We start from the raw sequence: 25,258 nt of genomic DNA on the forward strand, positions 1-25,258 counted from the left end.
GGCTTGGGCTCTTGTAGAATCTGACCCTAGAATCTTTGTTTTATTCTGTTAAGTCACCCAAAACAGCTTCCTCCCCACCACCGTTGGGTAAAAGTTTAAATGAGAAATTATAAGATAATGTTTTTTTGTTTGTTTTTATTTGCTTTTCAGGCTTTTTACGTTAATGTGGGATATTGCTCAATACTTTTAATATGTAGGAATTATTACTCATCTTTTATATTTTTGGGAATTTTAGTTTTTACACTGACACTCAAAATGCTTTAAATTATAATTTTCCTCCATAGGCATTTGGCACAAACCAAGAGGATTATGCAAGTTACATTATGAATGGTATTATCAAATGGGGCGATCCAGTTACTCGAGTTCTAGAAGATGGGGAGCTGCTGGTTCAGCAGACTAAAAATAGTGATCGTACACCCCTGGTTAGCGTCCTTTTGGAAGGTGAGAAAGAATGAAGAGATGGCATTAAAAGTTTAAAAAAAAAAAAGCACTTTTACAAAGTTATTTATTTAGCACATTCCAGAAAAATGAATTTTTTTCAGTTTAAAACCTATTCATGATCTAAAAATAGCAATCCAGTTTATGTACCAATATTGTACACAAATTAAAGTTGGGTGGGGGGCATGTTACTGACGAATGATAGTAACTAGTTTTCTTGTAGAATTGCATTGAAACTTCTGTTACTTAATAGACTGTGTGATACCACATAGTAATCAACTTGATTAAATAAATATTCACTAAATATTATGTAGTAGGCTGTATGATACCACATAATACTTAATTCAATTAAATAAGTATTCATTGAGCAAAATGTTTTAGGTATTGAACCAGTTGCTGGGGATATAAAGACATTCACAGAGTTCAGTCTGGTCATTAAAAAAAACATGTAAACAAATTCTTTTTTTTTTTTAAATTTTTTTTATTTTAATGTTTGTTTATTTTTGAGATGAGAGGGGGACAGAGCACAAGCCAGGGAAGGGCAGAGAGAGAAGGAGACACAGAATCTGAAGCAGACTCCAGGCTCTGAGCTGTCAGCACAGAGCCCCATGTGGGGCTCGAACTCATGAACTGTGAGATCATGACCTGAGCCGAAGTCAGACCCTTAACCCACGAAGCCACCCAGGCACCCCCATGTAAACAAATTCTTAACTATAGTGTATATGTGAAGGTGTGTGTGAATGCAAGTCATTTTGCACAGGATGATCAAAGAAAGCTAAAGGTGGTGTTTAATTTAGACTTGGAAGGATTAGTTAGGAGTTTGCCAAGTAGACAAAAAGCTAAGGACATTCTGTTCACCAGTTAACTTGTTTACAGTTATGATTAGTACAACAACAGAAAAGTTTGGTGAGTCCACATGACAGAGGAATCTAACTCCTTTCAAAGGTCTGGGAGTGAAAGCTCCCTGAAACACATTAAGCCAAGACCTGAAGGATGAGAAACTGGCTGAGCAAAGTAATTGGGGAAGATGTTCTAGGTGGAGGGACCAGCATGTGAAAAAGCCCTGGATGGGAAGGAGATGGAAACAGAAAAGGAAGGGCTCCTGGGTGGCTCAGTTGGTTGGGCGTCCACCTTCGGCTCAGGTCATGATTTTGTGGTTTGTAGGTTCGAGCTCCATGTCAGGCTCTGTGCTCCCTCTGTGCAGTTTCTGTGTCTCCCTGTCTCTCTGCCCCTCCCCCACTCATACTCTTTCTGTCTCTCAAAAATAGATATATAAAAAAAAAAAAAAAAGGAAGGAAGGAAGAAAGAGAAAAAAAGAAAGAAAGAGAGAGAAAAGGAGAGTGGCTAGGCATGAAACCAAAGAAGTAGACAGGAGCCAGTTCATGCACAGCCTTGTGGGCCATATTAAAGATTTAGTCTCTTTCTGAGGGGCAGTTTATAGGGTTTTCAGCAGTAAAGTGACATGATAAGGTTAGTATTTTCAAAATGTCATGACCGCTTTGTGACAGAGAATGGATTGGAGAGTCAAAAAAGATACAGGGGAAACCAATGGTTAGAAGCAGTAGCATTAATGCACCTTGATGAAAGTTGATTGTGGTTTGAAGTAACATCCTGGTAGTGGAGATGGAGATAAGCAGACCATTTTGAGAAATATTTAGGAGGTAGAAGGAAAGAGGATTTATAATAATCATTGTTATTACTCATAATTAAGCTAACATTCTTTGAATTGTTATTATTGGTTAGTCACTCTACTAACACTTGGCATACACTGTCTTATTTAAACCCCACTTCAATCCTATGAAGGCAGATGCTTCTGTTATCCCTATCTTGTAGATGGGGAAGCTGAAGCTTAGAAATATTAAATAACTAGATTGAATATGGGGAGAGGTATCAAACATGATCACCAGGTTTCTAGTATACACAACCTGGTAAATGGTGCTGTGTACTAAGATTGGGAACACTAGTGGAGAAGCAGATTTTAAGAAGAAAGGTTTTGAGTTCAGTTTTGGACATGTTGAGATTGAGGTTCCTATAGAATAATTGAATTGGAAATGTTGAGCAGCCCATTGGATATGTGGGCTCAGAAGAGAGGTCTGGCTGACAATAACATTTATGAGTTGTCTGTGTATAGACTGTTGTTGAATCCATGGTGGTTGGGTGAGGTTACTTACAGAAAGGGAGTAGGTTGAGAAGAAAAGGGGTCTTGGAACTGATCTCTGAGGTTTGTCAACATTTAAGAAGCAAGTAAAGCAGGAAGAGTTGACAAAGACTGAGCAAGAGTAACCAGGGAGGTAAGAGGGGGAGAAGAGAAGGTGCTGTTACAGAAGCCAAGAAAAGTATTTTTAAAAAGAGAAGAGTTCTCCCATTGTATCAAATATTCCTAAGAGGCCAACAGATAAAGTGTCTGTTGGATTTGGTGACATAGAGGTCATTGATGACCCAGATAGGAGCCTGTTCCATGTAATGGGAATGGAAACCATAGCATTTGTTTGAGAATGGAGGGAAAATGAAAAGTGGCAGCCAGTGTAGGTAATTGTTTAGAGAAGTTTCATTTTGAAGGGAGAAGCAAGACTAATGTTGAGGGGTGTGAAGTCCAGAAAGTTTTTTTGCTTTATGCTAAAATGTGCTTAAATGCTATTGGAAAGACCAGGGAAGACGAAGAGATGGAACATATGGGGAAGAGGATACAGTCAGTAATGTCAGGTTCTTGAGAAGATGGGAAGGAAGAATCGGTTGGTTTATGGGTGGAAAAGGGACACATCTTCCATTTCACAGAAGGGAAGGAGGAGAAGATGTCTGAATACAGTTAAGCTTATAGATTTGGCTGCCTTTATGAGAAGGCCTAAATCTTTAAAATTTTAGCTTTTAAAGTCGTATTTGCTTCTAATAAGGCAGTTTTCCCCTGCCCACAATATTATCTCCTAAGAAGGTCATATTTGTTTATTAGACAAGTGATTTGGTAGAACTAATAACATAGGACAGATAATGTGTTTGAAGGTATTCTTCTTCTTCTTCTTTTTTTTTTTTTAAGAAACAAAACCCTTGCATATTATATATTTAGCCAGAAGTTTGAAAGATTAAGACTATGAGAAAGAAAGAAGGAATGTATTTCATCATACCTTTGAGAAATGCTAATCAGTTCATTAAGTTTAGTTGCTAATAAATAAGAGAAAACATGTCTGCTGTGAAATTGTGTCAGGAAATGTTAATGAGCAACTAGTTGAGACCTCAGTACATTGTGGATAAAAGTTTAAACTTGTTTTATTCCCCTTTGCTTGGTTTGGCTTTTTTCCCCTGACTTGCTCATATCTTTATGCAGGCCCTCCTCATAGTGGGAAGACTGCTTTAGCTGCAAAGATTGCAGAGGAATCCAACTTCCCCTTCATCAAGATCTGCTCTCCTGATAAGATGATTGGCTTTTCTGAGACAGCCAAGTGTCAGGCCATGAAGAAGGTATCAAGATTTTTGCTTTCATTTGAATCTCCTATCTCTTAGATACATGTGTGTACACATGTACATATCTGTCTATCTTTGTACCTGTATATATGTAAAAGCCATAGCAGCTATGTTCTTCTCAAGTGGAACTAAATTATCAGCAGAATTTGGGGGGAAACGGGACTGTTTAGATAGATTTAACTTTGTAATGCATTTTTATTAGCATTCCTTTATCTTCTAAGTTATGTTTTGTTTAATACGTATTACTATTAATTTTCATCTCTTAAGTTTGTATCGACTTGATTGAAAGAAAGATCAGGTTAAAAGTATTTGAGTAGAGTGGAGCAAATTCATTTAGGATTTTTTTTTTTTAATCAATGTACAAAATCAAACTTTTGGAGATCAGTTAGGTTGTGTGGTTTGGGAAAGAACAGAGGTAGATCATTGGAAAGCTATTCTCAAGTCCCCTACAAAAGGATGGTGATATAGTAGGTAATGATCACAATCTGCTTGGCGACTCGATGCAGTCCTCATCTTTCTTTTTCTTTCCAAGTGCCATTTGTCGCCTTCTTAATATGACTACTTTGAACTGTCAGTGAAAGGAAGAGCAACATAGAACAGAGTCCCAGAGCTGAAAGGACTCTAAGACCATCTCTTACATTTGAGCAAGTGCCGTGTAAGGCCTCTGGGATAGCAAGTGGCTGCTCTTTAAAAACACAAAAATCACTGATAAGACTTAATGGCTGTTACTTGGGAGCCAGTGTTCCCGTCGATATTCTGATTTGGTGTACTCCCCGACAGTGAAGAAGTTATTTTTTATATCTAGTCGAAGTATTTCTCCTACTTAAATCCTATTTTTCATGCTTGAACTTTTATAGATATGAACTGACTCTAAGTTAATGAAATGTGGGAAAATCAGAATCCGAGAAAAGAGCCTTGAGAATTGGAGTGCAGCCTGGTAAAGATAGCTCAGGAGTTCTTTTACCTTGTTCCTAGGCTCCCACTTTATAAAGATATAGGATATGACTTTAGGGGTTTCATAAGGGAAGAGACAGAAGAGGAAAATATATTTTAAAATACATATAAATTGAGAAGTCAGCTTCTCGTTTGTGCAGGTGGCAGAAGATTGTTGGTATAAGGTGCTTGAAATGGGTGGAGGGGGCAGAGCTTGAACCAGGATTCTTCTCCTACACACTGTAACATCAAGATAAATATTCTAGGTTGTTTTTTTTTAATTTATTTTTTTTAATGAATTTATTTTCAAGTTAGTTCATACAGAGTAGTCTTGGCTTCAGGAGTAGAACCCGGTGATTCATCTCTTACATAGAACACCTAGTGCTCATCCTGAAAAGTGCCCTCCTTAATGCCCGTCACCCATTTAATCCACCCCAGATCAACATTCTTTATAAAGGTCTTTGAAATTGGGTGTGAAAGAGAACCCAAAAAGACACAAAAAGAACCTAAATGTCATAGTTTTTTCTGTGTCTGAGGTGACACCGGTAGTACCTGTCCTTCTGGGGAAAATCTAGACGGAATCACTAGAACCAGTAACTTCCCTAATGTAGGTAGGGGTTGCTTTTCTTTTTTAGTTTTTTCCTTCTCAGGGGAACCCTTAAACAACTTCCTCTGGTGAAACTTTAAATAATAGCCCTTGGACCCTGTGACCATTGAACGTACCACTTAATTGAGCGGCTAATTCTGTTTGTATTTGCCTAAGTCCTCTAATTCCTTATACTTGTTCAAAAATAGTAGTCTTCTGTACAGATGGTAAATGACTCCATTGCTTTTCACCAGCTGCCAGCTTCTACCTCAGATGTACTCTGAGATGTGGGTGGATGGTCCTAGTTTTTCTATAAAGTTTTAAAAAAGCACTTTAGGCTCCTACAGATCAAAGCTGCTTTGTAAGTGTGAGATATTATCATTTTTATTATTTTAATCTCTTGCAAATTGACTTGAGGGGGGAAGGTAATAGATGCTGGGCTTAGAGGCTTAAATGGTTAAATTAATGACTTAATAACTTATGATTTAATCTTTAAATTGTTAAAGCCTTTCAAGGTAGAGTTTTAGATGAGCAGAAGGCTAAGGAATATAAAAATAAGTGTCTATACAAGCTTATTCAAAATTGTTTCGATTCATGATTCACTGTCTGGATCATCCATGCACCCTTAAAGTTACAAAAATTATTTCCATGTCATCAGTATTAGAAATTCCTATTAGACTTTTCGGTTTTTCTTGACAAAAAAAAAAAAAGGAAAAGAAAAAAAGTCATTCCCTGTAACTAAAGTACAGAACAAAGAATGAAGCCTAGGAGTCTTAGAAATATATCAGAAATATTGCAAAATCCTACACTGCAAATAGTTTTCACATTGTTGCCTAATGATAGGTTGACAAATGCCTGAGGGCTCAAACCAGTCTAAAGGTGCTAAGTCTTCCAGGCTGCTTTTGAAAATGAAATATAAATGCCATTCCTTAGTGCTTCTGGTCTACCTCCCACTGCTGTAATCTTTCCTCCATTTTTAGTGTAAGGATGGGAAGAAGATGTTTTCTTTCTTTGTTTCTTTTTTTCCCCAGAGCACAAATAATCTATAATTTTTTATTGATTGTGGAGAGGACATTTCTTTCTTTTTGAGTTCTACCCCCCTCCCCAAAGATGTAGCTTTTCCTGATCACAAAAATAATTTTAAGAATACAGAAAAGAACACAGAAGAAAAGAAAAAGAATCCATGTTTATCTTTCAACTTTCTTGTATGCTTCGACACACATACACATGCATTGTGTATGGGGGATCACATTGGATGTACTGGGTTTTGGGGTTTTTTTTTAAGTTTATTTTATTATTTGAGAGAAAGAGAGCACAAGCAGGGGAGGGGCAGAGAGAGAATCTCAAGCAGGCTCCACGCCAATAGCACGGAGCCCAGGGTGGAGCTCAGTCCCATGAACCCTGAAGTCATGACCTGAGATGAAATCAAGAGTCAGACACTCAACTGACTGAGCCACCAGGTGCCCCTGGACGTACTGTTTGAAACCTGTTTTCTCATCTAGGAGATGAAGATAATATTCAGAATTAAGTGAGATGGTAATCTTTGTAAAGTATGTGCAGTGCTTTGGGATAGAATATGTGCTCAGTAAAGTGTAGTGGTTATTTTTACTTATCATTATTGCTGTATATACATTTCTGGTTACTTCCTTGAATTCTCCGAATTGGGATGCTGAGGTAAAAACATTGATATTCTGAAGATTTCTGATGAATATTGGTATCAAAACTCTTATGTAAAAATACTGCTGATTTATAAAGTGTACTTCTTCAAAAAGTTATACCAGTTTACATTCGCAGCCCCATCATGTGAATGTCAGTTTCCTCGGACTCTCACCTACACTTGAGATTATTAAAATATTTTTCCTGGGGTGCCTGCCTAGCTCAGTTGGTGGAGCATGCAACTCTGGATCTCGGAGTTGTGAGTTCGAGCCCCATGTTGGATGTAGAGATTATTTAAAAATTAAATCTTTAAAAAAAAATAAAACTTTTTTTTTTTTTTTTTTTTGCCAATTTGTGAGGTAAAAGATTGGTATTTAAAATTATTTCTTCAGGGGCACTTGGGTGGCTCAGTCGGTTAAGCATCCAATTCTTGATTTCAGCTCATGTCAATGTCTCAGTTCCTGAACTTGAGCCCCCACATCAGGCTCTGCCCTGACAACCTGGAGCCTCCTTGGGATTCTTTCTCTCCCTGTCTCTAAGCCCTTCCCCCACCCATGCGTGCACATGTGTGTGTGCACGTGCATGCGCACACTCTCCTTCTCTCAAAAACAAACATTTAAAAAATTTCTTCAGCTACATTTTAATGAGTAAGTACTCAAGTTGAAAGATTTTTTAAAATGTTTTGTAACAGTAATAGTTGAATTTAAAAACTATAATTTCATATAATTTAACGTATTTTTGCTAAAGAAAGACGATCTGACTAGCTAATTCATAGAATATCGTTATGTACCATTTTATTGCTTAAACCAAGAGGTAAGAGTTTTTGTTAGTAGGGAGGCCATTCGGCCTGTTTTAATGAGTATCTTAGAGATTTAATTGTAATTAAGCTATTGCTTCTTGTTCACATATGGAGGGTGCTAAAATACATGATAGTTTATTCTCAGTTCATTAAAAATTTACCTTGTACTTCTCTTAATTTGCTTAATAAATCCTTTCTCTGTGGAGAGAAATCCTTTCTCAACACTGCCATTATCCCCACATTCAGGGGTGGGGTGGGCGGGGATACCACGTGTTCCATTAAGATATTTGAAGGATTTACAGACCTTCTTCTCCCTAGTTTATGTTTGCGTCCCAACTCCATTCTGTTTTTAAATTTCTGTTCCTTTATCCATTTTGCTTCTATATTTTTTTAAAAATCTATTTCGCTATTTCTATTAGTGCCATTAAATGAACAAAAGAACAAAACAGTAGAGTTTGATTTTAACTAATTACCTAATCTTGATGCTTTCCGAGTACACGATCAGTACAGAGATGAAATGGAACAATCTAGTGTGACTAAATTGTTTGAACAAAATTAAGTAGGAATATCATTGATTTATAAAACTATACCCACTAATAACATAATATGGTCTTGTTTTTAAAGGACTGAAAATTAATGGGAGAAATTTTCCTTTCCACTAGCTTTGCAAGAAGGAAATAATCTTCTCTGAATATCCTCCTGTAAATCCCACTGCAAATTGTAGTCTGTACAGAACAGAATCATGGTGCCTAATCCTCCTCTTTTCATGGTTTAGTCCATACAAAGAGCAGAGCTGGAAATTGGATCTTTTGACAGCAGTTACTAAGCAACAGAATTTGGATGTTTTTGGTTAACATCCTAATATATCAGGTAGCTGATTTGCCGAAGTTTGTGCACGTATTAAATGAGAGAAGTGGACACTCCGGAAGTGACTGCTGGTCCCTGCATGGCTGGGGGGCGGGCGCATGTCGTTGTTTTGTTTGATACACTCTGTCTTTGGGCGTTCGTATCTCTTTGGCACACAAAGGAGAATAGTGCAGATCTTTAGTGGAACTTTCAGACCTTGTGACTTTTTATATTATTAAGAATACCCCACTCTGTGGTTTGTGTTATGTGAAAAATGTAAGAATTTTTCCTGAAAAGCAGGGAGAACAAATGAGGGATTTTAAGGTCATTCCAGGAAGCTTTAGTGCTTTGCCAAAAGTTTAGGTCCACTTCCCGAGGCAGTTTCATTAGAAGACAGCTAATGTTTGCTTGGTCTCCTCCCAGGTTATTTTTAGAAACTAGAGATTATTACTGATAGCGCCGATTTGAATTTGCTCATTTACGTTTTTATATGCTACCAAATATGATTAGGGTATGCTTTCAACTAATTGCTGACAGATTTACTACATTAAGGATTTTCTAAGTCATCAGATTCCTACTGTCATCAGATTCCTCCTAACTAGGTGCTTCACGCCAACCACTTCAGAATTGAGATGAACTCTTTCAGCCCCAGAAGAACCAGAGAATTTGGCTTCACTTGCCTCGGAGCACTAATGAGGTTATAGAAAATGGAGGATAGAATCCACTTAGAACATGCTTTGCTGTGGTTTGTGATTCTGAAAGGCTGGGATTAACGTGGAGCTCATGCTGGCGTGTTCCCATGTGTATTCATGTAGACTCCAGAAGCTGCAGCTGCTGCCCCTCCCCTACACACAGGTGGCTCCCAGCTTGTCTGTAGATTCCAGGAGTGGGCTCTGTGCCTGGGGAACTTGCAGTGTCCTTGAGGACCATAATCAGACCTGCCCCAAGCCCTTTGTGGCAGGAGCCCCACGCCTCTTTTCCTCCGTGCTTGCGTAGTGCTTCCAGCATGTTCTTGCCTTCAGCCCAGGCTCCTCGTACTTTAGTTTGTCTCTTATGACCCGCTGCCTACCTGGCATACAAGAGACGTGGTACTCAAGAGTAGAAATAGACTGTGGGATTCTCTGTTTTCTAGAGAAACTGTCCATCTTCTAGAACAGACCTGTCATTATGTCTGTGTTGACCAATGCTATTCTTTATGCACTTTTTCTTCAGTCCTTCCAATTCTTTTTCTTTAGCCTTCTCTTTCAGGCTTCTTATCAGACTCTAACGCTATATACACTGATAATTTTACCTGCTGATATTTACTGATATTATATGCTGATAATTTTATACTGAGAAGTTTCCTGTAGGAAACTTCCTGATAAAACGAGGATGACCAGACATTCCAATTTGCTTTGAGCAATCCTGGTTTTTACCTGTTCTTCCAGCATGATTATGAACAGCTCCCTACTTTCAGGTGTCCTGGTTTGCATGATAACTACTTATCTGATCCCCAACTGAGAACCTCTCCACTAAGATGAAACTTGAGCATCGTACGTACTTTTGTCGTACTAAGTGAGAGGATCTGAATTTAAATTAATTTTTAAAGACACTTTGGGAGGGGCTCCTGGCCGGCTCGGTTGGTAGAGCATGCGTGCGACTCTTGATCTCAGGGTTGTAAGTTCAAGTCCCACGTTGGGTGTAGAGGTTACTTAAAAATAAAAATCTTGAAAACAAGCAAACAAGGAGTCTTTGAGAACGACCACTAGCCCAGCTTCAGCCCATCTGCCTGACTTTTGTTTGGCGTCATTTGTTGTGCAGCGGCACTGTGTATCTGTCTGCCGTGTGCCCTTAGCAATGGTAAGTTTGGCACGTCAGTTGTAGTGCTCCAGCTGGGGCGGTTTGTACATTTTTCTTTTTTTTTCCTGCATCTTTCTTTCTGGTACCACTCTTCCTTTTTGGGTTTATCTACCTAAAGGTGTGGTAGAACTTCCCAACTCACCGTGTAAATATCTCACTTAGATTTTCATCTGGCAGCTAATTGCGTGTACTTGTCAGTCAAATCTGACCGTGAACATTGTGCTGGGGCCTGGGCCAGGGAGCCTAGACTGGAAGGGACTGAGGACACTAGGCCAGAAACAGGGATCTGGGGGAAGGGTGGTGACCTTCCATCACACTAGTAAAGAATTACGTGTGTAAGAAGTGAAAGGGGTGTGTGTATTTAAGTTAGAGCAGAGTTGCTACCCAAAGGAGTTTCAGTTGACCTGTCAACTGAAACTGGTCAAGTTACAACTGGAATCGCACAGCCTTTGTCATGGTTAGTAGGTTGTTAAGAGAGTTCGCTGTGAGTGCTCCTCTCCTCATGATAGTAATTAGTACATTAAGAGCTGTCTGTAAAAAAAAACAAAAAAAACCAACTACATTAAATGACTGCCGTAGGTACTTTTCTTCTAAAATCTTACAGGTAAATCATGCAGTCAACTCTGAAGGGATTTGTAATGCTTCATGAACACAGTATCTGAGGTAAATTGGTGAGACAGCGTACCAATTTATCATCAGTTTTGACCCCAGCAATGTCCCGAGTAAGATTTCTGTAGCAGTGTAAGCTCTCCACTGTTCTTGAGAAGGGAGACGGACTGATTCAGGAAAAAGCTAGTACTGCAAATAGCCAGTCCACCATGTCCCCGGGCCCTGTGGCTCTAACCCACAATATTGCAGCCTGACAGACAGAGTTCCATGATGGAATCAGAGCCTTTGTGGAATTCTGAACAGTGATTTGAAGAGCAAGCATTATTTTCAGGGACTCCTTGAAATCACTAAAGTTTGTAGGATACCACACTGGCTGCTATATTGGGTCCGGTCTTCAAAAAAATAGCAAAGAGCCACTAAGGAACCGCTTCTAAACTTTTCTACTATCTTGAATTCACCAACTCAAACCTAAAAGGGTCCATCATTATGTATCAGGAGGCTGAAATAAATGTCCTATTTTCCTTCCCTTTGAGGGGCGGTGCAAGGAGAGGTGAGGGGCTTCTCTTTCCCTGCTCTTTACATGTACTCATCATGATCCATCCCCAGACGAGCTTCTCCTCTGTTCTCTATTTTAGTGGCCGAACCAGAAAGTACCCTTGACTCTAGTTTCCTCCTCATTACCACACCCGTTCATCACCAAGTCTTTTCAGTTCTGCCTCCTAAACATCTCTAGAGTCCATCCACTTCTAGAACACGCCCCCACCTCCCGCTTCCAGACCACCATTATCTTTCACCTGGAATTCTACAGTATTAAACAATGATTACTCCCTTCTGATGCTTTCTCTACATCAGGCAGAAAAATGTTTCTTAATCATAAACCTGACATGTTAGTCCATTATTTAAAATCCTTTAGTGGCTTTTCATTTCCTTACAGTAAAACTTCAACTGGGGCGCCTGGGTGGCGCAGTCGGTTAAGCGTCCGACTTCAGCCAGGTCACGATCTCGCGGTCCGTGAGTTCGAGCCCCGCGTCAGGCTCTGGGCTGATGGCTCGGAGCCTGGAGCCTGTTTCCGATTCTGTGTCTCCCTCTCTCTCTGCCCCTCCCCCATTCATGCTCTGTCTCTCTCTGTCCCAAAAATAAAAAAATTAAAAACGTTGAAAAAAAAAAAATTAAAAAAAAACTTCAACTCATACGAGATGTAAGACACTTCGCGTCCAGGCTCTTTCGTCACCTCTTCTGCTTCAACTCTCCATTTCCCACACATACCACACCAACATGTCTTCATTTTAATTCTTACTGACTATATGTCAGTTCCTGCAGTGCTTCTGAATTTTCTCACTCTGAGCCTCCTAATATTCAGTACGCTCCTCTCGGAACAGTTTCTTCTCCGTTTTCCACGGGTTGTGTATCCTTCAGGTCTCAGCTTAAATGTCACTTCCTAAACTTAGGACACCATCGTTGATTCCATAATCCTCGGTGTCAGTTAGGATAGGCTAAGTTATGCTGCAATACTGAGCAACCCTCAAATCTCAGTGGCTTAACATAACACAGTTTAATTCTTATTCACACTGCATGTCCATCCTGGCTCAGAGGGGGAGCTCTGCTCATTGAAGTTTCTCAGAGACTCAAACTAACATGTAACAGAGGCTCCATCTCACATGTGATGGCATGATAGCCGAGGCCAGATAAAGGGAACGTGGTGAATCGTGCAGTAGCTCCTAAAGCTCCCTTCGGAAAGTGATCTATATTTCCAGTCACATTTCATTAACCGACACAAGCCCCGTAGCCATCCCTGACGTGAGAGGGGGTGGAGAACTACAGTCCGACCACATGCCAGCTCGTGTGTGGGTCTCCCCAGTGACTACCCCAGCTCTCTCGCTATACACCACCATCTCATCTTGTATTTCCTCCAGCATAGTAGCGTCATGCTTCATCACGGTTACGTGGACCTGCTCCCCCGCTCCAGTTTTTGCGGAGGTGGGATCGTATACGTCTTTTTCGCTACTCTCTCCGTTGCCTTCATTAATGCTTGACACATAATAGGAATTCAAAATTATTTGTTGAATGAATGAATAGACCAACGCTCTAAGATCTGGTCCTTGACCCATTGTTCTTTTACCTCTACCATTTCTCCTTGAAGATATCATCCCCTCTCGTGGTTTCAGCAATCACTGACTGCCCTGAAGGTGAGCTCCATACCCTGACTTCAGTCATACATCTCCAACTACTCGTTGATATTTCTGCTTGAATTTAAAATGCAGATTTACTCTTACAGAAAATATTTATTGATTACTTTCTGGTAAGGCATTATATTAAGTAATGTGAGGATACAGAGATAATTAAGACACCACTTGCCTTCAAAGGGCTTATAGTCTAGTATAATACAAGGAAGAATACAATGGACCCTTAATATGTGCACAATATACAAAATGCTGTACCAAAACGGAACAGAGACAAGTGATTTATGGCAAGATGGAATTAGAACTTGTGTCGTTTGAACCACCAAATCCACTGGGCAAGTATAAATACTATTCTGTGCCAGATCCTAAAGACAACACGAATAAAGTTTTTATCCACCTCACAATCCAGCGGGGAGGTACATAGCCGAGGAGGCAAGAGTAAATGGGATTTTAAAATGGGATTTAACACAGTGTGGGAGAGTGAGCAAGGGGTAAAGGGGACGGTGCAAAGGAAAGCAAGCAACAGAGGTGTTCCTTCACACACGCAAGCAGGAAACCTTTATTAAGCACCAGTGACGTGTCAGACATTGCAAACCTAATACTGAGGAAGACAGTTCCTACCTTAAAGAAGAGATAGCATGCTGGGAGGAACTTACTATCTAGATTGTCCACTTTGCCAGGGTTTTTGTTTTACATCTTCGAGGGTGACTTTTGAGCATAAAAATGACCGTGTAGAGCTAATTTGAGGCTTAAAGAATGAAAAGTCGGGGTGCCTGGGTGGCTTAGTCGACTGGTTGAGCGTCCAACTCTTGATTTTGGCTCAGGTCATGATCTCACAGTTTGTGAGTTCTAGCCCCGCATTGGGCTCTGCGCTGGCAGCACAGAGCCTGCTTGGGATATTCTCTCTCTCTCTCTCTCTCTCTCTCTCTCTCTCTCTTTGCCCCTCTCCTACTCACACTCTCTATTAAACAAACAAAGCTAACTTTAAAAAAAAGAAAAGTCAGCATACTAAAATTTTGTAATTTAAAACCTAGTTTTTCAACACAAAACAAACTTTTTTTTAACGTTTATTTATTTTTGAGAGACAGAGAGAGAGCACAAGTAGGGGAGCGGCAGAGAGAGAGAGGGAGACACAGAATCTGAAGCAGGTTCCAGGCTCCGAGCTTTCAGTACAGAGTCCGACATGGGGCTTGAGCCCACGAACCATGAGATCATGACCTGAGTTGAAGTCAGACGCTTACCTGACTGAGCCACCAAGGCTTCCTGAAAACAAACTTTAAAAAAAGTTCAGTTACATCTCTTATTCTATTTGTAAGTCTAGTGAAATTTAGCAATTCCTTTAAAGGGGACTTTTACAACTTAACTAAATTTCTTTTAATATTTTAAATTATATTTACCCATTTAAAGTATTTTGTTTTCTCTTTGAAGTACTTCAGTTGTTTGTCTAACAAAACATTGAGTTTCAAAGTAATTATATTTACTTAATGATAAGTTAAAATACAACTAATAATAAAAGTATGGTGAGCCTTAGATTATCTTTACTATATGAAAGGCTATTTAAGTTATCTCTTACCTTCCAATGTAAAAGTTTATAAAAATGAATTATCCAATTGTGTATTTTAAATGGAACTAGCAAGGCTAATCTGATCTTCATACGGTAAATGTTCTTAACTGTTACTTTAGAGACCAAGTATACACAAGTTGTCTTCAAATTTGATATGAAAAATATTAATATGGAAGGCTTTGATTTACTTTGTTTCTGTACCTAATACTTAGTTATCTATGGTTAAAAGATAACCACTAAGGAATATTCTACCCCAAGCAAGATGGGTGGAGGGGTGGCTACCATCTTGGTGCATTGAGGTTATTTACCAACCAGAAGGACCGGGCTGGGATGCAGGAATTACTTCTTACAGATGACATCTGTGAGATGCCCTGAACCCCAGTTACAGTCGCTAGAATAGGAACGCCCACATTTATGAAAAGCCAGGTCTCAAGGCCTTGGGCACTTACATTCAACTTACATGTAAATTAAATCTTCTGTCTGGCTTGAAATTGCTACATCCTTGTGAGGATATAACGATTTCCTTTACTGCTTGCTTTAATTTGCATTTCTTTCACTGCCTTAAGACAATGTACTGTTATCTTTTGTCTGGTTCTGAAGATACATCTGTCTGATCCTTTATAACCAACTTTAACTCTTCTGTAAACATTTTAACCATCAGACCATGGTCTGATTTGAGTGAACAGGATTCTTTCAGTGTTATTCTTGCTTAGCCAGGGCCACAACTCTTATAGATAATAAAATGACACTTAGTTTTATTCTACGCATCCCTTGTGGCTCCGTCTAGCTCTTGAGTCACAACACTGAAGTCATGCTCCTGACATAGGAGAGACCGTTGTGATAATTTGATGAGATTTGCCAGTTGATTAATGACCAGCATTCCTCAGCATGCCTGTGTGTGACACATCCAGCTCGTGGGGCTGAAAATAGCGTCACCCTACTTCTTGCTCAGCTGTGATCCAGTTGTGTCATCTTGAGCAAGTCATTTAACTGCTTTGGGCCTCAATTTCCTCATTTTTAAATGGCAAGAACTCTTAGTTTTAAAATCCTATTGTCTGTTAAATTCTAATGTAGTAGAGTCTGAAATATTGGTGTTATACTGTGCTTTGTTTAGGCATTGCTCAAGAATTAAGTAAATTTTATCTTTGTGGATATTGTCATAATTATGGAGAGCAGCGAGATAATAAATGGTTTTGCTTTCTTCCAGATCTTTGATGATGCATACAAATCCCAGCTTAGTTGTGTGGTTGTAGATGACATTGAGAGACTGCTTGGTGAGTCACATAACTTTTGCCATTGTACTATCTTTGCCACATTACACTAATGTCTTGCAAATTACAAGAGAAAAATAATGGGTATCTGTAAACTATAGAGCAATAGAATTACTTTTCTTTGTCTTACAAAGAACTATGTTCTTATATGCGAAGTCAGTGATGGTTTTCATGTTAAATATGCCTTATGACCATAATTCCATTGTCAACTGCTTTCCCATAAGGGCCCATACCTCATATTATTTTGTTTCTTCCACAGAGTTCCCTGCCCATAATAAGCGGTTAGTAATTTCCATTGATGGATATATTTGCTGTTTGGTACCTCTGAGTTGCCCATCCGTACCCCAGAGTTTCCATTTAGGAACTTTGACAGAACTAAGTAAGGGAGGAGGGGCATATGAATGGGGTGAAATAACACTTGGGGATAAGCTCCGAGTGCCTTGTACCTCAGTGTCCGTTCTTATAAAACAGAGACAGTGTCTCCTTCCTCACTCATCCCATGGAGTAATCGTGAAGACAAAAATAGGATAAATATGTTGAAAACATTCTGAAAGTTAAAAGTGTTCTATAGTTCTATAGTAATTCTTAAGAATATTGAGTAAACATCTCCTTTGCTTAAATGCTCTCCTACAGGATACAGAAATGAATAAGACAGTCCCTGCACACAGTTCATAAGGTGTAGTAATCCCCCAGTAAATGCCAGAAAAGTGTTGTTTCTTACATTTTATTTCATTGCAAATATTAGATAAATCTGGAATAAGTGCATTATAATAGTCACTCAGGATGCTGTGATAACTGTACTGAAATGGAACCCACATGGTGACTTCATAAACTTCTTAAGGTACTACCCAACACCTGAGTAATCCCTTCTCAAGCCATCCAAAATGGTGTAGTAATGATTCCAGCAAAACTGTACTTACCAAATTTTCCTCATGATTTTAAGACTTGCTTTAGCCCTCTGTTATTTATTTTCTTGTTTCTTAAGGCAATGTTTGTTATAAAGCAAAGACATACCTTTATATATAAAGGTGTATCTGAGGTCTTCTTAATTTGGTAGTTTTATTTAGTGACCCTGGGGTTTTGGTCTGCTATTTTTGATACATTTCGGCCCAGTTTATAGGATTATTTCTTTAAAAGCTTTTAAGCACAAACTCATAGCTCTGTGTAAATTCCTTTATCTAAACACAATTGAGATGTGTGGTCATAGCAACACTACTGTGTCAGGAATGTGTGCCCTCTGAGTATATTTTCACTTGTATGAATAGTTATTATCTGTACTTGTTTGTTCATTTATTCGACAAGTAAGCTGAGCCCTTACTACGGGCTAAAATTAGTAGGGTCTCAAAAAATAAGATGCCGTCACTATAAGATATATTGGGGAAAACGAATGCAAAGTAGAATGTGCCATATGTTCTGGATATTCAGAAAAGGGAAAGATCACTTTTGACTTCAGAGGGCTAATGCCTGAAGGTCGTTCTAAGCACAATACAGAGAAAGCTGAGGAGGTAGCATTCATGCTGAATCTTGAAAGATTAGTAGAAGTTTAACAGAAAGTTGTAGAAAGTTCTCTATTCTTCCCCATCTGAGGACCAGTCTTAGTGGCTCTATCATCATTTCAGTCATTTTGAAGTATCTTACTTACATTATTATTTGCCATCTCCCCCCCCCCCCCCCAGCCCCCCGCTACCCGTTTTCTGGTATGTTTTGTTGCTGCAGGCTTACTATACTACTGTGGTTTGTGGTAATTTTCTGGAAATGCTTAGTAAATATATCTGGGGTTTTTTCTTCTCCCTTAAAAAGAATGTCTCTGAATATTTAAAAAAAAAAAAAAAATGTCTACCTGAACTCAAAATGGATATTTAGAAGCTTTTTTAAAAAAATGTATGGGTGAGAGTTCTTACATAATGTTTTAAGCATTTAAGTTATTGGAGATATTTTTTTCTAATTATCATTAGTTGCCTGACAGTTACTTGGGGCTGTGTTTATTCTCGATGCAGAAAAATCTGAATGTTTGGAATATGTGCATATATGTATTGAATCCCTAAAACAGAGCAATATTTCTCTTCCAGATTATGTCCCCATTGGCCCTCGATTTTCTAATCTGGTATTACAGGCTCTTCTCGTGTTACTGAAAAAGGCACCTCCTCAGGTAAAAATAATATAAGGAACCTTTCACAGAGTTTTTCCAGTAGACTGCACATAATGGTGCGAATGAGCTGGCAAATAAGCAAGCGACCATAAACATATAAAATTCTGTTGTAGAGGGGCTTTTGCAAAATCCTCTGGTTTGGCCTTCGATTTGAAGGTAAATGATTTTCTTAACAGAGAAGTGTCCTTTTCTGAAGATCTCAAAATCCTAGTTTCGATTGGTGTTCTGTTCTTGTTGTTCTATAAATTCCCCCCCATATTACACATCCCTCCCTGCCTCCCTCTCCCTTGAAAGACTATGATATTCGTGTAGGAGGGATTAAATGCATGTTTCCGTTTGTTTCATTTATCATTTCCTAGGTTTTCCTAAGAATTTGTATTTGGGAAAATTCATTTCCCATAGGCAGATTTTTCTTCTTTTCTTTTTAAAAATTTTTACAGTTAAGCTTGAATTGTTTCTCTTGTGTCATGTGGCACTTTTGAGTAGGGAGTTTGTAGCCAGGATCTTTGTTCATGTGGTTGTATTTTTACTGATGCTGCTATTGGAGACTGGTGATTTTGATAACTTAACACATTTAAAACTAATCTACAAGGGTTGGTTAAATATGTTAATTATGTAGAGGCTTCCAGAGCATGTTTGGCTATGACACAAGACCCAAATTCTCTTGACTGATTTTATATACTGTGACCTTGAAGAAATGCCAGACAAAAGCAGATACAAAGGGGTTAAGCAGTAAGTTGAAAAACATCTTAATGTCTGTATGGGAATCTGGTATTTGAAGTTAGAGATTCTAACTAAGTTACATGGAAAATATTTAATGTTAAGTTGGTGAATCTACTTTTTAATTTAACAGTTAAAAGTGTGTGTGTGTGTGTGTGTGTGTGTGTGTGTGTGTGTGTGTGTGTCAGAACTAAGTGATTGACTTGTCTTGATTTTCTAAGATTTTTTGTTTTTTTGTACTTCTAGAATAGTTAAAAGAAACAGAAGGTACAACAACCTTGAAAATTTACCACGTACATGGACTGTAAGGATTTTGTAATCATTTTTCCATAAACTATCATTCCCAGTAATTGAAGTTTTAGCTCATAGTAAAGGTAGAGAAGTGAGTATATTTTTCCCTTTTCTGATTCCTTCAATAAGTATGTAAATAGATACAGCTAAAATTGCTGACAAAGGATACATCCCCGAATCACCATGTATATCACCTACAAAAAGAATCCTTTCTTATGAAATAGCATTTAAAAATTGCTAGATTGGGAGACTCTCCAGGCATTTAAATGTGTATCTTATTCAGTTTTTAGGAGAAGGAAGAATAATTTTTTAATGGTATTTTTTAAACCGCTTGTCCTTTACACTGTTAAACACATTCATTTAAAAAGAGAGACCTACCTTAGTTGAGAATACAAATTATTATTTGTAATCCAAAATAGATCCCAGTAGAAATAAAATAGGACATATTAAAAAAAAAAGACAACACTTTAAAGACTTAGTAATAACTTTCCATTTTATAAAATGGAAATTATTTATAAAAATAATTGTAAAATTCTTGAGGAAAGGAACATTATCTAATGTTTTTAAATCTTAACATCTGGTACAGGTTTATACAGATGTACTTCATGAATAACTTATTCAACAAAAAACATAGATAACTTCTTTTCTTTTTAACTTTTTTTAAAGTTTATTTACTTTTTCTGAGAGAGAGAAAGAGAGCGAGGGAGGGACAGAGAGAGAGGGACAGAGAGAATCCCAAGCAGACTCCACACTGTCAGTGCAGAGTCCAATGCAGGATTTGAAATCGAGAACTGTGAGGTCATGACCTGAACCAAAAAAAAAAAAAAAGAGTCAGCTGCTCAACTGACTGAGCCACCCATGTGCCCCTAGATAACTTACTTCTAAAGGTATTTTTTGCGTGTCCCCTCATTTTGGTGGGCTTAAGTATTTTATTTTGTACAGTAATGTATATTTGTCGAGGTATGATTAAAGTGAAAACATTCAAAAATAAATAAATTTCAAATGACCAATAAGCACATGAAAAGATACTCAGCATCCTTAGCCATCAGGGAAATGAAAATCAGAGCCTTAGTGAGATACCACTTCATACCTACCAGGATGGCTACAGCCAGAAAGTCAGATAGTAACAAGTGTTGCTGTGCCTTTGGAGGAATTGGAACCCTTATACACTGCTGATAGGAGTATAAAAATTGTGCAGCCTTTGGGTCTAGTTCCTCAAAAGGTGAGAGATACCCTACGATGCAACAATTTAGGTATACACCCCAAAGAAATGAAAATATTATGTCCACATGAAAGCTTGTAGATACGCTCATAGCAACGTTATCCATAATAGCCAAAGAGCGGACACAACCTAGATGTTCACAGATAAAATGTGCTATATGGTATATGGATACAGTGGAATATCATTCAGCAATAAAAAGGAATGACGTCCTGACACGTGCTGTCACATGGATGAACCTCGAAAACATGCTAACCAAAAGAAGCCAGTCACAAAAGACCACATACTGTTTGACACCGTCTGTATGACATGTCCAGGATTGGCAAATCTGTAGAATCAGAAAACAGACTCATGGTTGCCTAGGACTGAGAGGGGTGGATAGGGAGAATGAGAGGTGACTGCTAACGGGTATGGGGTTTCTCGGGGTGTTTCACATGTTCTAAAATTGATCATGGTGATGGTTGCACATATCTGCAAAAAACCCTAAAAACCATCGAATTGTACACTTTACCTCAGCGACTTGTGTGTTATGTGACTTACATCTCAATAAAAGAGGCACTTAAAAAAAGCGGTTGCTGAAGCTACCTAATTGATGAAAGGAGGGTTATGGGGGAGCTAGAAGCAAGAAGTGAGCATCCAAAGTACATGGTCCGGCTTGGGGGAAGTCTTAGAAACAGGGATTGGATCATTCAAAAGGGATGTAGAACTAATTTATCTAAGGGCCGCAAAGGAAGGGTATAGGAATATGTAAGAAGTCAAAGATAGTTCTGGTCGCCTTAGTGATTGGAAATGGCAGGGATTCTCTTTTAAGGAATACCAGCCCGTCCTGAATCAGGATTGGGTGACTCTGACCCGGCCTGATAGATGGTGGCCTGCTGCTTACGTGAACCAGTGGCAGAAGAAGTTACTGTGTCCAGTATTTCTAGTTGGCATACATTTGACAAAATGAAAATATGCTGTCTCTGCACCACCTTGCTTTTTAAGTCAGTTTATATTCTCTCAGGAGAATTCAGGGAAAAATTTCAGGCTGTGGTCCGGTGTCGAGAAGATTCGTCTTTCTACAGTGGAAGCATTCACTCCACCGGACCGTCAGCCATGTAGGGTTTTCAGGTGTTTTCAGTTAAATATTAAAAGCGCATGAATCTGAGGGTCGCAGAGCCACCTAGGGCGGTAGAAAACTCTTAGTTATTTGTATCACTGTCAAAACAGAAAAGTTGAAGGCATTTTTCTTTAAAAAGAGGAACTGTACATGTATACAATATAGTAATCATATCAGCCACAGAATTCTTAATATCGCATTTGTTGTGATTCCAGCTTTCACGTAGAAAAATTATGTGTGCATGTGTGCACATGCTCAAATAAAAGAATCCCTTCAGGGGCACTATGTTGTTATGTATCAAGATATTCTCTTTTCTCCTCCTCCCCTCCCCCCACACCCCTCCTCGTTGTAAATTGGCTTATTAAAACTGGTTCACAAGCCTTCTTTTTTCCCCTTTGTGATTGCTTTGGTCTTGGATTTTCAGTGTAGGACTAAAAATTCAAGTCAGATTTCAGTTACCAGGATAATTTTCTTTGAATTTTAAATTTTTCTAAGTAAATGCATAGATTTTTAATGAACCCGGTATTCAGTGGGTTTGCTTTAAATTTAGCTGGAGAGTTAATTTCATGATTGATTTATTAGCCCTTTGAAAGTATAAAAAGTGGTATCTGTAGTTCATGAAGACTGAAAAACATCATCACATTTTGTTTAGCATCTTTTTAAAACCAATTAAAAGCTTTTCTAAAATGGATTGAACAGGAGAAAATAAAACATGTTCCCTAGGTCTTTATTTCAATCAAGTTTCCCTGTGTTGTGCAGGAGAAGAGATCGAGGGGGGGTAGAGGACTGAAAAGGGCTGTCCCAGCAGGGAGCCACGCCGGAGAAAAGCGCTGCTCTGAGAACTCAGCGGCCGCGGCTCAGAAAGCCCCCGGCCTGCTTCATCTACATGCAGAGTCACACAAGGCACGGGGGCGCTCACCGGCACCACAGAGGCTTCACATGTGCTTCCCTGCTGATTCCCGTGAAAAGCTAACAATTGGCTCGGAGGGTAAAAGACCACTGCAGTTCACCCTCCCTGAGCTGGATGTACAATTTGTCCAGTGTTAGGAAATGTCCGGCTTAGCAGTGAGAGGCTTGAAGACACCCCTCCTTCCAGTGAGATTCCTAAAGCCGCCTCTTTTACTCGGTGACACTGGGGCTCTTTTCAGGTTCTGCGGATTTATGGAAGTTGAGGGGAATGTGCTTTTCAAGATCAGGAGGATGAAAGGCCTTAGTCTTAATGTCGAGGAAGAAGCAGTAGCAAAGCCGTAAGGCCAGGTAAATCTTCCCGCAACCTGCAGCACCGACGGCTTTATTATTTTCCTCACAGATCTCTTCTGGCACCTTTTCTTCCTTTCGAGAGACAAAATCAAGTGCCTGCAGAGGAACTCCTCAAGCTGTAAAATGACAGGACTTCCCAGTTTCCTCAAGTGCGGGAGTAGTTAAGCCCATTAACCTGACTGCTTCAGTGCTCAGTTTACTTGACATTTGGGGGGAATCAGTTTGGAAGACGGCATCTGTGTCTACCAGAATGGCCTTGTAATCTATGGAGAACCATGCCTCTGTGAGTTCCGGTGCTGCCCAACCTTTTTCATGTAGTGGCATAGAGAAAATGGTCACATCTGAGGAGGCCCGTGGGTCAGTGGATGCAGCCACCCCAAGGCCACCCAGCCTTCCCCAGGGCTGACGAGAACTGACATCTGAGTCCACCCTTAACCTGTTCGCGGCATACCGGTTGGAAAACTCTTTGGCAACGGTGAACTCCTGTAAGAGAAGATCACTCCAAATTCATAGCAATATTACTGAAGTAGAATTCAGACCTCATGGTTGTTATTAGAGTTTTAGTTAAAATACAAAGTTGTTGAAGGTAAAAATAACTCCCTCGCTGCTCTGGCACTTGGGGATGTTACCGAATACGAAAGAAGGAGGATTTAGAGCTGGGACAGGCATCGCGTGTAAACCAGTAAGAAACTGTTGAGAGCTGCTGGTGGGAACTCGAGCGGGCGTTATTTGTGTGTCCCGTGGATTTCGTTTTGACATCACCGGTCTCTAGACAAGATTGCCTTTCGTGTAATCCTTACACGACATCTGAGCGCGGTCTTACTTCAGACATGGTATTAGGAAGTCTTGGTAACATTAAGCAACTCTTCAGGCTTTGGGTTTCTTCAGCAAAATAAGCAGATAATGGAAGAGACTCCAAATCGTGCAGGCCCCAACATGAGTATCTCCCCATCTATCTGTTCAGAATTAACTCTGGCTAATGACTACAATATGACTCAGTAAGATGTATAACCACTTTAGGAAAGAGGTGTAGTCATTTTGCCAGACACATCATTGTAATCACCGATGTGGTGACTCGTGCTTTGGACTTCTTTGTTGAAGAAAAGCTGTATGATGGTTGACAACTTAGTGGTCCAATTTTTCCATTTATTAAGTCAGTGATATTAAATGGCTACTGTATTTTATAAAATTGCCTATACTTTGCTTAAATCGAATATACATATAGTACATATGTATGTAGAATGATTTTAAGTACATAAATTACAGTGAAAGACATTTGGCGAGTCCTTTCATAAAGCGTTGCTACAGATATCTGCTGAATAAAACCATGTTTTCAGGGGCGCCTGGCTGGCTCAGTCGGTAGAGCATAGAGCATACGAGTCTTGACCTCAGGGTCATGAGTTCAAGCCCCACGTTGGGTGTGGAACCTACTTAAAAATAAATCAAATCAAGTTAATAAATAAATTAAAACAGACACATTAAAATACGTGTTTCTCAAAATCGGGATTTTGTTTTGGTTTTTGGTAGAGCACATCTATGATAGGCATTAATGAATACAAAAATTATAAAACATATACAGTATTTTCAGCTAACTCAAAATTAAGTATCTAAAGTTTAATCAGCAGGAAACTGCTAATGGTGTCGAGACAATAGCCTCTCACTGCCAGAATGTCTTCAGGTCTAGCCCCATCACCTTAAATATATTATTGTGACATGACATCGGTGTTAGGAAAGTGTTGATTTTAGTACCATAGTATTCCACGGTGCCATGAACCTTGTTATGACGACCCCCTCTGCAGAACTTCCTCTTTGTGTCGGAGTCAGAAAACCTAAGTTGGAGTCTTAGCTCAGTCAACTTTGAGCTAGTCCCTTAATATCTTTGTTTATTTCTTCATCTGTGCAATGGATTTACTTACCCCAATGAGGGCCACCTAGTGTAGAGTATAATGTATAGTGAAGTCCTCTGTAAACCTGTGGACTACGCAGATAGAAGGTATTAATGCTTTATTATAAAAAGCATGGAGTTACTGAAAAGTAGGAATGTTTTGTTGTCCACAGAGCATGCCATTTGTAAAGAATTGACTTATAGAGTCTTCTCCTAACATCTTCAAAAAGGGAATGAATGTCTGTCCTTGTTTTGAATATGCCCATTAGTTGGGGCTCCAGGGTTGACATCTCAGATACTGTTTGTTCCTGTTTTGTTGCTGTTTCAAAGTTCTTAGAGGGTCTAGTATTTTGTGAAGACTATTGTATGGAACTAGAAATACATCTTCTGGTTGTTGTTTTTTTGTTTTGTTTTGTTTTAAGAATAGAGGTACCTTTAGATAGTCCACAGAATCTTTG

General features: G+C 39.1%; 1 protein-coding gene across 2 annotated transcripts in view; it reads left to right on the forward strand.

Annotated features, from left to right (window-relative positions):
• The window catches only part of NSF (N-ethylmaleimide sensitive factor, vesicle fusing ATPase), a 147,578-nt gene that overhangs the window by 100,743 nt on the left and 21,577 nt on the right, over positions 1 to 25,258 (forward strand). For both annotated transcript variants that reach the window (XM_053893461.1, XM_019437488.2), the window contains exons 14-17: positions 285 to 441; positions 3,758 to 3,891; positions 16,114 to 16,180; positions 18,247 to 18,326. In XM_053893461.1, the coding sequence (XP_053749436.1) occupies positions 285 to 441; positions 3,758 to 3,891; positions 16,114 to 16,180; positions 18,247 to 18,326 (438 nt within the window). The remainder of the gene's footprint in view (positions 1 to 284; positions 442 to 3,757; positions 3,892 to 16,113; positions 16,181 to 18,246; positions 18,327 to 25,258) is intronic.

The sequence above is a fragment of the Panthera pardus genome, unplaced genomic scaffold (assembly GCF_024362965.1).
Source record: "Panthera pardus isolate Hobbes unplaced genomic scaffold, ASM2436296v1 HiC_scaffold_3, whole genome shotgun sequence".
NCBI classification, from domain to species: Eukaryota; Metazoa; Chordata; class Mammalia; order Carnivora; family Felidae; genus Panthera; species Panthera pardus.